Source organism: Bipolaris victoriae, assembly GCF_000527765.1.
Source record: "Bipolaris victoriae FI3 unplaced genomic scaffold scaffold_71, whole genome shotgun sequence".
Taxonomy (NCBI): Eukaryota; Fungi; Ascomycota; class Dothideomycetes; order Pleosporales; family Pleosporaceae; genus Bipolaris; species Bipolaris victoriae.
This window is the reverse complement of record NW_014575321.1, coordinates 70187-83011: the sequence shown is the minus strand read 5'-3', so window position 1 is coordinate 83011 and position 12825 is coordinate 70187. Positions and strand designations below refer to the sequence as shown.

At 46.4% G+C, this 12825-nt stretch overlaps 5 protein-coding genes across 5 annotated transcripts; 1 reads left to right on the top strand and 4 right to left on the bottom strand.

The window, feature by feature from the left end:
- Positions 1-991: 991 nt before the first annotated feature.
- On the bottom strand, positions 992-2632 carry COCVIDRAFT_17931 (hypothetical protein; the record flags this gene model as incomplete). The annotated part of the gene is made up of 2 exons (XM_014698805.1): positions 992-2323; positions 2390-2632. The coding sequence occupies 2 exons, from the start codon at positions 2630-2632 to the stop codon at positions 992-994; spliced, it is 1575 nt and encodes a 524-aa protein (XP_014554291.1).
- Positions 2633-3070: 438 nt separating this feature from the next.
- On the bottom strand, positions 3071-3524 carry COCVIDRAFT_28599 (hypothetical protein; the record flags this gene model as incomplete). The annotated part of the gene is made up of 2 exons (XM_014698839.1): positions 3071-3135; positions 3188-3524. 2 exons carry the CDS (start codon positions 3522-3524, stop codon positions 3071-3073), a joined length of 402 nt encoding a protein of 133 aa, XP_014554325.1.
- Positions 3525-3736: 212 nt separating this feature from the next.
- COCVIDRAFT_105191 (hypothetical protein) lies at positions 3737-5537 on the bottom strand (the record flags this gene model as incomplete). The annotated part of the gene is made up of 6 exons (XM_014698838.1): positions 3737-3816; positions 3872-4820; positions 4893-4957; positions 5016-5160; positions 5221-5306; positions 5369-5537. The coding sequence occupies 6 exons, from the start codon at positions 5535-5537 to the stop codon at positions 3737-3739; spliced, it is 1494 nt and encodes a 497-aa protein (XP_014554324.1).
- An 899-nt stretch (positions 5538-6436) lies between these two features.
- On the bottom strand, positions 6437-9770 carry COCVIDRAFT_39756 (hypothetical protein; the record flags this gene model as incomplete). The annotated part of the gene is made up of 7 exons (XM_014698837.1): positions 6437-6973; positions 7041-7211; positions 7278-7942; positions 8014-8266; positions 8313-8620; positions 8714-9515; positions 9582-9770. The coding sequence occupies 7 exons, from the start codon at positions 9768-9770 to the stop codon at positions 6437-6439; spliced, it is 2925 nt and encodes a 974-aa protein (XP_014554323.1).
- A 973-nt stretch (positions 9771-10743) lies between these two features.
- Positions 10744-12579, top strand: COCVIDRAFT_17927 (hypothetical protein; the record flags this gene model as incomplete). The annotated part of the gene is made up of 6 exons (XM_014698804.1): positions 10744-10830; positions 10886-11371; positions 11429-11459; positions 11516-11712; positions 11775-12327; positions 12401-12579. The coding sequence occupies 6 exons, from the start codon at positions 10744-10746 to the stop codon at positions 12577-12579; spliced, it is 1533 nt and encodes a 510-aa protein (XP_014554290.1).
- Positions 12580-12825: the final 246 nt, after the last annotated feature.

Below are 12825 nucleotides of genomic sequence, written 5' to 3'. Positions count from 1 at the left end.
ACATGTGCGCAGTGAACTGTTGGCTCTCCTCACGATGCGTGACTGTAGTGAGATGGGATTTTGTGTCAAATGGTAATCGCCACGTGGGTCGCTAACAATCAGCCTCATGAACGCTACTCCCGAAGTCGCTTAGCGCAAACAGACCCTTTGGCTCAAACGGCCTGCAGCCATGGATTCCCCTACTAATGTACGGCCAACTCCGGCCAATGCCATTTGGACAATGTCGCGGAACGGCAAAAGGCCTCTGAAACATCTTGGTATACCAGATTTGGAACTTGTCAACAGTCCGTGGATTGCAGCGCTAGTGGCTTGGAAGGCTAATGCTACATAGAACCGCCGAAGCTCTGAGCATCCGACATGACGGTCGGGATCCTATTGCTTACACCCGGAAATACCTGCGATAACTACATGTCCTTCACAAGATTAATCTGAGGGGTGATAACAGCATCCCTATCAGACAACAATTACCCTCCGTCGCCGACTCTGTTGCGATTAGACGACAGTGGAGTGGGAAGAAAAGGAAATTGAGCAACGGTATTCTCCATGAATAGAAAAGGCTGGACCAGCATCTTTGACAGCAAAAGGAAAGCAATCGGGTTTAATTTCCTTCTCGCCGGTTTGCATCCATTGATAGATAATTTGCGGCCAAAAATGAACTACAACGCCATAGTCGCAGTCGTAATGGCTAATATTGACATACTGCTAAGGTGTTTTCTGGATGAGAAGCTTTTGGTCAACTGTCTTTGTGAAAAGTGTCGTTCATTCTGACTAACAGAAAAGAAGTAGCAGCGATACACGTGATCGATGGCTCCTTTGATCTGTCGCGTGAACTCCACTTCGAAACGCTGAATTCAATAGGACACTACGTGTTTCTCCTAAGTTTCTACCTGTTCTCATACCTTGCTCAAAGTTTCATTAGGCTCGTGCCCTCGCACTAAAGCACCTGTCGCAATGTCCCATGTCTGCCACGCCAAAATTCTGATTTTCCGCCTCACGCATCAACACCCTTTCTGCGACGCAGAAGCACCCTGGCTTGCATGTCAGGATACATGTCTCCGTCTACAGTGAAATTCTTCGGGCGTGGTGAATATTGTCCTGATGGGAACTTCCAGTCATACAACAGCAGGAGTTGCGAGAGCACTAGTTTGATCTCATTGGCGACAAAGGCTCTTCCTGGACAAGCATATTTCCCATAACCAAACGCCATGTGCTCGGCGTCGCTCATCGCAAAAGTATACCGCTGGGTATTTTTAAGGTCCTTGCGCAACTTTACATAACGATAGGGATCGAAAGTTGCTGGATCCCCGCCGGGGACCCGTGCCGGGTCGTTAAGGATTGCGTTCTGTGGTACTGCGATGCGAGTACCGGCCGGAAGATGCACTCCGTTTGAAAGAGTGAGGGCTTTTGGAAGAATGCGGTTGAAGGTCATCAGGAAAACGGGACTTTGTCGCTGCGATTCTTTGAGCAGGCTGTCGAAAAGGTGGAGTTCATCAAGTGCGCTCTTGGTCCAGCTGCTGCCCTGATACTGCGGCCCTTGAAGGGCATTGACAACTTCGGAACGAATCTCAGGGATGAGTTCAGGTCGAGCACATAAATCGTAGAGTGCTTGGGCCATTGTCAATGCTGTTGTATGAATTGCCGTCAGACTTAAAAGTAGAGTCAATTGGGCCAGATTTTCAACCTTCCGCTCTTGGTCATTCGCAGCTTCGAGTAACCATTGCAGGACATCTTGGTGAGCTGTTGGCGTATCGACCCTCTCGCGCTCTGCGACCAGTTCACCAACAATACGCACAGCATCTTTAACGTTACGATGAAGCTGTCGGTATGTCGGTAGCATCGGAGCAATGGCTGGGCGTAGAACTTTTGGAACAAAGCGTAGAATGGTCCCCGTGATAAATAGATTCTCTGTGTATTGTGCCGTTGTTAAGAGCCAGTCTTCGTCACGACAACGATCCGGACCAATCCATACGCGTGCAACCAGCCGAGAAATTATACGTGGGAAGACATCCATCAAATTCAGCTCTACCCAGTCTTCACCATCGCACGGGGGAAGCTCTTTTTGTAAAGCATATTGCAACTCATCTCGGACGATAGGAACCAAGGTGCTGAGATTTGGTGTCAACTTCGTTTGCAACACGCGAGTTTGTACGTCGCTCGTCTCAAAGATGTTTCCATTTGTCCAGTCTCCAGCAAAGTCGTCGAGAAAAGGCTTGACAGAGCGCACAGCATCGTTGGTGAGGGCTCGGATCTCATTAAGAAGCTTGTTATCACCAACAACAACCACATCTGCTCCCACACGGCGGAGCACGAACAAGTCTCGATACTTGAGAAAATCTTAGCAAGCTTCATCCATATCCATCAGTACTGGCCCGCCGGAAAATTTGCTTACCTTTTCGTATCCTTCCTTGATCATCGACCTACTCCCGCGGATGAAACGCAATCGTACAAGCCATTTGGGCTCCCAGAAAGCCCTATGTCCGACAACAGGAAGTCCAAGTTTGGTGCAATTGGTCCTTAGAGCGTATACCAAGTAAATGCATATGGCAGGCACTATGAAAAAAGAAAGCAGAGAGTGCCCATTTGCCAGCGTTGGAGCCGTGATAACGTGTATGCCGTCTATCGTATAATTCATAGTTCTCTTTGTGTTGGTTACTAGAGTTACAAGTAAGAATCTTCAAAAACTCAAATCGCTAAAAAAGTTTGGAATAGTACCATCGTGAATAGCACCGTACGGGAACAAAGCAAGTTTGGATGAGGCAGACTGATACCTTCGGAGTTCGTAATTTAATTACCGCCCCATATTAATTAATTGCACTGTCACGACTAGCGGCATATCGGATAGCGAGAAGAACCCTGAAACTGGGAGGAAGCAGACTAACAGCTTCGGAGACCGTAGCCTTAGTGCCGGGTTATGTTAACCAAGTGTGCCGTTGCGAATAGCACCGGAAGCGAAGAAGAAGTGGACGTATGGCCTGATCAAACAAAGTTCGGGAAGCAGTTGGACATAGAGAAGAATAAACGCGTTTGAGATATAGACTTGTTGCTAATAATCCACAGAAATATCGTTCACTTAGATGGCGCTTTTGTTTGCTTTCTCGTAGTCGGGTTCAGATACCTCCTCATGCCATTTACAATCTAGATAGCCGTATTAGTACCTTAGGATTATAAAGCCAGGTGAACCACTAACCACCTAACGAAATTGCTGTATGAACCATGAGCGTGTTTCCAGTAGCACCATGCCAATGCTTTTCGCCGCCTGGAATATGGACTACATCTCCAACCTGTAATCGTCTGGGCTCCTGGCCCTCAGAGCATATAAGTCCAGTCCCAGCAATAACTGTCAAAATCTGGCCCTTTTCGTGGATGTGCCAGTACGATCTAGCGCCGGGTGCAAAGCTAACATTGCCACATGCGGTGCCGTCTTCTGAGAAGAAGATTGGATCGAAGTGAACTGATCCAGTGAACGGCCCACTTAGCTGTTTAGAAGGGGATTCGGGCAGATGGGACGATCGAATGAGCTGCATAGTGCCTTGGTATTGTTTACAAGTTTGGAAGTGAGGGGTAACGATTGTGTTCGTAGAGGATATTATCTTTGATATCTTATCTTCTTCTATCGCGCGTGCTCATCCCGCCTTAATATAGTCTCTTGTTACCCATGCTATTTAGAATAGCAACACAGGGATTATTGGCACTATCGTGCACAGGGCAAGGGCTGGCCTTCATTTGTAACAGTTCGCTAAGCGCGGATCATAACAGATTTGGACTGAACCCAGTCGAGAAGTCCGGCCTCTCCGTTCTCGAGACCCACGCCGCTCTCTATACCACAGGTTAGTAAGAAATAGGGTATTAATGCAAAAAGGGTAAGACCTACGTTTCCATCCTCCATACGTGGTATGGAGGGACCAGGGCCCTTCATTCACACCTACACAACCCGCTTCGAGCAGATTGGTAAACCGAAAAGCTCTTCCGAGATCTTTCGTCCAGACATATGCACGAAGCCCATATTCAGTATCATTTGCGAGTCGCAAAATCTCGTCGTCATCTTCGAAGGGAAGAACCACCAGAACAGGCCCAAAAATTTCCTCTTTAAGAATTCGAGCATCGGGAAGAGGATCAACGAATATTGCCGGCCGCAAAAAGCAGCCTGGACCTGGAATAGGTTCTCCACCACAGAGCAAGGTTGCTTCTTTCTTTCCTTGCTCAACATACTGCAATACTCTTTCTCGTTGACGATGATGGAAGAGCGGTGAGCTCCATGTGGTGTCTTCTAACGGATCTGAACCTAGATTGTCGTCATAGCTTTGGACTAACGACTCAATCTTGGGGAGCATTTCCTTGAAGATCGACTTGTGCAAATAAACCCGCGTGCCCAGTGTGCAACCTTGTCCATTGAGTGCGAGGAACATCCCACAATGTCTCGCGGCTTTGTCGAGATCCGCGTCCGGAAAGACAATAATGGGCGACTTGCCGCTGAGCTGCAGAGTCACATTTTTAAGGTTTGATCGAGCAGCTGCAACTTGCACCTCACGTCCTACAGCGAGAGATCCAGTAAAGCTGATCTTGCGAATCTTCATGTGCTCAGCAAGAGCCTTGCCAACGGAGCCGTCTCCCGTGATACAGTTGATGACTCCAGACGGTATTCCAGCTTCGATAGCTAGCGACACAGCTAAAAGAGTGGAGAAAGGATTCAGCTCGCTGGCTTTCACCACTACTGCATTACCGGCTGCTAGAGCTGCTGCAACTTTCATGCAGTAGCAAACTAGGGGGCCGTTAAATGGGAGCACAATGGCGCAGATCCCATAAGGCTGTCGGATTATGTACTAGAACAAACAGGCAATCAGTAGATGATATCATTGATACCTTCAGCTATTGCTGGACTGGCGCGAACTCACTTGTACATGGTCCTCTTCTCTTTCCACGATTCTGCTATCAAGTGAAAACGTCAACCCTGCATAATCTAGTAGAAAACTCGAGTTGGCATCAGATACATAGCTTTTCCTAGACTTTGGACTTACAAGTCAGTGCTTCGACAGCGTGGTCGATCTCGAACATGCTGAATTTGCGGGTTTTTCCAACAAGTATAGCCTCAAGCCAGAAGATCTGCTCCGCATGTTCTTTGACCAGTTTTCCATATTTTAGCAACGCATCTCGACGTGTAGCCTTTCAAAGGATACATTGTTAGTTAACCTCACTTCGCGTACGGAACTAGATTCCCCTTACCTTACTTAAGGACTGCCACTCCTTAAGGCCCCTAGCCGCGCTTTGAACTGCGTCTTCCACATCGTCCTTGCCAGCCCATTGGAAATCTTGCAAGACCGAATCAGTTGCTGCACATTATTGGGAATGAGCAATCAATCATGTCACCCACCTTCGCATATCACCTGATCGTTTACGGCCGAGGCATAGGACTGTGTGTTGTTGCTCTTGCTTGTAGTCCATCGTCCGTCAATGAAATGGTTGCTAGGAATAGAGTACCGATTAAGATCGAATGAGATCGATGGTCTCGATGAAGCGTTGACGTGCGGAGGTGTAGACATTTTACAGGTGCGATCAAGTTATGCAATACTTGCCATAACTAGTGTTTCCTAGCCGTAGTATAAATATCGACACACATTTTCTGTTCGCGGACATTTTCATGGCTCTGGACCTTGGACAACATTTCGGCCCCGTTGAATTTTAGCAACGATTTCGGGACCGGAACAACTTGCAGGGGCACCCTGCACTGTGATTGTGTTCATGAATCGTAAGCTAACCACGCATTGGATCGAGGGTTACAGTCGGCGGTTCTACGGTGGAGCCTAGCTGCTTTGTACCCTGTAGCCAATACTTATCAACTAAGTACCCGATGGCGAATAGTAAAGAAAGCTCGGAGATTTCGACTAAAGGCTTCGGAATCCGTAATCCTAGTGCCGTAATAGGCTTATCGCCCCGCTCACTTGGTGCTTTCTTGGCTATAGCTTAAACCTTAGCCTTTGCAGAGGCAAATCTACAATATCACCTCTCAATTACATAGTAAACCAAGTACTAATATTTCATATAAACTTTCTAGGCACTCTGAGTTCGCCCTATAGTCCCGTTCAATGCGCTTTATAGCGCGTTAGCTCTAAATTCTATATATCGAAATACTGTATAATCGCGTTATGTCCTCAATATTCCATATTCAATACTATTGATGTTGAAGATAACAAACTGTAGATCTATTGTATCATAAATCATTCACATAAATTGTCCATTCTGCGCTTAGTTGCAAGGGTTTTGTCCAATTTTGCAATCCAGCAGTTTGCCGAGACCTGCATGGCTATATTGGCGCTTGTCCTCTCTTGTACAGCGATATCAAAGTGTGTAGATAGTAACTCATGCACAATGACTGCGGCAGCGATAGTGACCTCAGAATTTGCACTATAGAACCCATCCTACGGTAGCCCCTGATCTCAGTTTATGCTGCTTGATGCGATCCTATCTTGCTCGACATATCCTTGAGTACATACAACTGGTCATATAAACATGTGACATTTCCAAAGAGCTGCACGATGCGGAGTTTGCTGCGGCTGAAAGCTGCTTCCTGATCATCAGGATATGCGCGAAGGACTTCCTTCTCAAGCAAACGGAGGCTGTACTCATAGCAGGATTTTTCGTACTCTGCCATGGTAGTGAGTGCCTGCTTTTTCGCTGCTGGATCGTTGGTGGCCATGCTGTGAAACTCAGGGAAGTGGATGCAGTTGACGTTAAGTTCAGATGAATCCCTTGGTATTGAGCCAATGTCGTTGTGCATACGACACATAGTGCTCGCATGTCGTATCATGGCGGCCGCGAGGTATTTCTCCGTTGGCGTCTCGAACATCTCCATTTCATTCCCCATGGTTTGTGAAACCCAACAACAAGCCCAGGCAAAAGAGTAGGCACAAGCGACGTGATCAGCGGATGTTGTTCGTACCCAATGGAAGAATCGCTCTTCCGTTTTGTAGAGATGACCCTATAATCTAGTGAGCTGAAATGCGTTTTGATGGACCAATATCAAGTAGGTCTGCATGTTTACTTACTGCATCTTCTACTTGGGAGGCAAATGCCGTGTTATCCTTGATTTGTGTTGCGTGACCAAGTAAGAAATTCCTCAACTCGAACTCTAGATTCTTGCGATCCACAGCACTTGCTTTATAAACACGGTCATGGTGTAGCACATGTGTAGAAAGACGTAAGAGAGTTTCACAGATCTAGAAAAAGTTAGCTCAGTGTTATGCTGGGATGATGTTAATGGGTCACGGATAGATAGCACAAACCTCATGATACTCCAAACGTATATCAGAAATATTAGGAGGTAAGACGACTTTCGAGGTCTCTGATTCCTTGCCCAAAGTACTGCTTACAACGTAGTTGATCATGGAGTGTAATGAATCTGGGTCGTCCAAGAACGCTGGCGTAACAAAAGCTTCGAAAAATTCGTCCGTTTGAAAGCCAATTAGTGACATGACCATCATATCAAAGAGAAAGTTCGTGGGAACATAAACTTTCAATAGGTTGTTGCAGCCGATCCAGGTAAACGGAATAAGGTTCAGATAACTGCCTTTGCTAAAATGGTTGTAGTCATCCCGTGTGAAGACATCCAGCTGTCGGGCTCTCAAAAGTGGTATAAAGAGTGAGGACTCTACCAACGAAGCCAGTACATGCCATTCTGGCAAGGAAGAGAAAAGTTTTGTCCGCTTTAGAAGCGATGCATATTGGCCGATCTGAGGAACATCGGAGTTGACGAGTAAAGAACGACCAACACCCTCAAATGTTTCGATTGGCTGTGAGACACAGTATGCGGCTAGAACGTAGGCTTCCGAGACAAATTTGACAGAGTACTTGGTTTTCGAAGTCCAGGAGCTCGATAGTGTGCGTACACCATAAATATCCAAGTAAGCGATTCCATGGTCAATAGCACTCTGTAGTTGAGATTGGAAGTCTGTCGAATGGTTAGCATTGTTCTTCAAAGTTATGGTAATATGGATATTCGCTTCACGTATAAAAGTGTACCTTTGAAAATCCATAGTTGACGTGCTTCTGCCAGAGTCAAGACAGCGAAAGCGGTATCATCGGCAGAATTTCCCCATGAACCATCAGGTCCTTGCTCATGCAAGGTACGTATGCAGGCCTGGAACAAACATATCGAGACTTTCAACACAAGATCTTGGTCCGCAGGAACGTAGGTGTGATCACCTTCAAGACTGCGTAGGAAAGCCACCAATGCTTGCACCATCAACATTGCCGGGTAGAAATGGCTCAAATGCTGCATTTGCGTAAGTATGCAATTTTCGTAAGAATTTATAACTCACCCATTTGTCTCTGGGCAATCCATCAGACTTCCACCAGAACTCTATAATGAAATCTACCGTCTTGCGGATTTGCGATGCATAACTTTGTCTGAAATCATCTTGCAAGAGCGCAAGCAGAACGTGGCAATTCGAGCTCCAGCTTCGGTCGCGCTCACCAGCGAACGTGCAAAAGGCATCCTCTTTCTCGAACATTTTTACCATAGCAGCTGGTGTAAGCCCTTCAAGTTGGCCCAGATGACTCAGAGCAAGAAGACCTTTGGCTGTGTCGTCGACATCAATAGCACGCTTTAATAATTTAGTTAGAGGTTCTGCTCAGTCACCAGGATTGTGGAAATTAGCGACTTACGGGTGCTGTAAGGGTTAGTTATTTCATCTATCGCGGAAAGAGAGTGGAGTCTCACCGAAACCAATAATACCACCATCTTCAGCAAAGCCATTTCGAATGACTCTTGCAATATCATTTACGATTGGTCCGAGATCAGAGACTTTGTACCCAGCGTGTAATAGCGTTGCTACGGTCCAGTTGAATTCGAAGTAGTGAATAGGAAAGGTGCCCGAAACTCCGCCGTCGCCATGACCCATGCCCGATTCTATGACATGTCGGAGGTAGGCCTCAGCTTCATTGTCCCAGGTTGTAGAGTGTATCAGATAAGCGGCAGTTGAAGAGGGCGAGGCCATCATAGACCCGTTATATAGGTGGTGCGAGACTTTATCGAAGTCAATTCGGCCGACAAAAGCTTCGAGCGAATGTACAGCTGATGACGGACGTGTGCTGTAGAGCATTTCCGGTCGAAAACGAGAGGACTTCTCTTCATACATTCTTTTCAGTGCGTCTTGGCCTTGAAACTTAAACTGTAATCGACAGTCTTCCCCGCGGAGATAATCGAGTAACGCAGGTACAATCAGCTCTACTCCAATGTGATTCGTGGATACCAAATCATTCCAAGCGTTCAACTGTCTGTCGAGGGCCTGAATGGCAAGAGATATACGACTGTCGAGATCGCTGCTGGAGTAATCATGAATTTGCAGTGGCTTTGCAGCGTGTTTAAGGATCGCTAGTAAGGCAGCTGCAGTATCTAGAATGCCAGCGGTTTGAGAAACAGGATCGGTGCCCCAGCTACCGTCGCTACTTTGCGTTCGTAGGAGATAATGGAAGCATTCAGGATATAACCATATCTCATCGTCGCCTGTTCTCTTCTTGACCTACAAGATGCTGTCAAAAAAAAGCGTTTGAATTATTGGGATGAGAACGCAGATGTTTTCACATACCATTGCAACCCAAGCGGTGTCGTACACCTGGCAACTTGCGGTCGAAAAGCCATACTTAGTGTCGAAAGATGCGAATGCCCGTTCGACTAGCCCCCGAGCTAATGCAGGTGTTACTCGTGCGTGATTCGACTGGGGACCATTGGTTGAGCATTCTGCCACAGGCAAACTTTCAGAAAGTGTCTTTGTCATCATATGTAGAGAAAAGGTATGCCTGAGCGCTGAAGTTTGTTCCTCGTACGGAGTGGCAGATAACAACACGAAGCTTGATTCAAGTCTACGGGCATCCAAGTCCAGTAATTCAGGTCTGTTCACTGCTAACGCTGCATGCTGCTAGAATTTATATGCTTCATAGGAATGGAAACGGGACCCTAGCATCCGAACCCTGTTGAGAGTGAAGCGGTGTGTGTTTCTGAATGGTTCAAAGTGTTGAGCTAACGCAGAAGGACAAGTGCGACCACAAACTGTTGGCTGAAGTTGTAAAATTCCCCTTCAACATACGTAATCCTAGTAGACAACAACATCTTCGGCTGTTGAGGAGCGTGTATTCAGAACTCGGCGCTATTATTACGGATTCCGAAGCTATCAGTCCACTTCCTAGCGTTCTTTTGCTATGCGCGATAAGGTTACGGACTCCGAAGCTATTGATGAACTTTCTTTTAGCCTGCTTTGCTATTCGTCACACAATTACGGATCCTGAAGCTATTGGTCTAACTAACGTAAAGGTTTTAAATAGTAGTTCGTTCATGCATTGCATGTGTATATAACCCTGACCCTAACCCTTACCCAATTGTGGGTGTACCTAACCCATTTACCAGGGTACCCAATAGTTACTCCAAAGTGGCTAGGCTGTTACCCCATTACTGCTGGATCTAGCTTTTACGCTAATTCTTAGCATAGAAGCTAAGGTACGTGACTCCGTGAACTACGTCATCTAGGTTATTATACTCGCTACATAACCATAATATCCTTACTAAAAACCAGAATCTGTCTCTTTATAATTGAAGCTAATACACGGCAGTGTTAAAAAAAGGTTATCCAAGCCCTTGCCCTGCCAGTTGACTTTACCCGTATATACTGCCAGGCTTTAACTATGGAACAAAGTACACAAATCCAGGACTCGATTGACTTAGACAGTAGATATCCAGTACGATATCTCGCTACTATGGATATAGCAAGTCCCAACAACTTATCTAAAGTCATACGTTTGACCTCGGCTCTCAAAAGTACTGTAATGTACGCAATACTTGTGGTAGGCCTCGCATAATGCGCTTCTGATCGCACCGTAAATAACAAATTCTTCACAGCTAGTCTTATACTATGGCACTCTCGCTATATACAACATATACTTTCACCCGCTTCGAAAGTTTCCAGGCCCCAGATTGAGAGCTGCGTCGGACTGGCCGTATGTTGTTTCCCTCCTGCGAGGCACCTCACCGCAGGAGATGCTCGAGATGCACAAGAAATATGGCCGAGTAGTGCGCGTAGCGCCCAACGAACTCACCTTTGTTAGTCCTGCAGCCTGGACAGAGATTTATGGGCAGAAAAGACGCGGTCAGGAGGAGCTCGTCAAGGATAAGAAGTATTATTCAGGAATGGGCGAACCGACACTACTTCATTCAAACCAAGAGCAGCATGCCCATCTCCGGAAACTGCTAGCGCATGGTTTCTCCAATTCTTCGTTGCAAAAGCAGGAAGGTGTAATTCAGAAGTATCTCGATGTCTTGATGAATACCCTCAGACACCAGTGTCAAGATGGGCAGTCTGTTGTGGACCTCAAAGACTGGGTCAATGTGAGTTAAGAGGACACCATTATTATGATTGTTGTCTTGACTAACAATGATTTGCAGTTTTTTGTGTTTGATGTGATTGCATATTTGAGTATGTCACAAACAAGCCGCTTTATTACAGCAGTGACCAAGTCTAACAATACCCAGCATACGGACAGTCTTTCAATTGTCTAGAGACGCGCAACGTGCACTCGTGGATTGAGCTAGTCCCTAAGCTTGCCAAATTCATGGCTCTTATGCAAGCAGCACAGCGCCTACCAATCTTCATAAAACCTCTGTTCTTGCTTTACGGTATCAGTACGAATCTGCGGTCCAATGTGCGAACCATTCAAGCAATCAGCAAGGTACATAACTTCAAATCTTTGTACAGAAAGCTGTATCGCTAAAATTTACGCCCTTATTATAGGAAAAAGTTAATTACCGCTTAAACTCACGACCAATGGTTCCGGACTTTATGGAGAAGCTAATTGACGAATACAAAAATGGCAGAATGACCATGTACCAACTCGACTCCAATGCTTCTTTCCTCATGGCAGCAGGAAGTGAAACACTGGCGACAGTTCTCACACATGCAGTCTTCCAGCTTCTAACAAATCCGAGAACTCTGGAGAAGCTTACGGCAGAAATCCGCACTAAATTCACATGCGCAGCAGATATAAATATGTCGAGCGTCAACGGGTGCAAATACCTACTAGGCTGTATCGAAGAGACTATGAGAATTCAAGCGCCTTCTCCCTCCACGCATCCCCGATACACAAATGGTACTGGCGCAGTGATCGATGGGTTTCAAGTGCCGGGGAATGTAGCAGTCGGAATCCCCATTTACGCGGCGTGCAAAAGTAGCCTCAACTTCTACGATGCGGAGAGCTATGTGCCCGAGAGATGGACAGGGGAAGATCCGCTCTATGATCACGACCTAAGAGAGGCCGCACGAGTGTTTTCACTTGGACCTCGGGACTGTAGGTTGCCTTGTTCAAAATCACCCTCTCCTTCTATTGATTGATGAACATGTACTAAATGTGAACATTACAGGTCTTGGGCAGAGCTTGGCATATGCTGAGCTGAAATTGGTGATTGCGCGATTGGTGTGGCATTTTGACTTGGAAGCACGCTTTGACGCGAACTGGTCAGACCAAAAGGTCTATATGGTCTGGGAGAAGACACCTTTCATGGTAAAGCTGGCGCCGGTACAGGGCAGCTGGGCAACCTGATTTCACCGTAATTTATAGAGATTGTTCTGAGATGTATTGTTGCGGATTGCATCTTGGTAGTATACGCTGGGTATCTTGATTAGAGAATGGGAAACTGCAACCATAACCGAACGATGTTGGGTTACCGTTCGCTAAGGGTATGTGAGTTGTTCGCCAATTTCTAAAGAATCAGGATAGCCGCCAATGATCTTCATCTCTTTATCCCGACTGTACATGGCATCTAGAATAGGTGGTTGGAACACTATC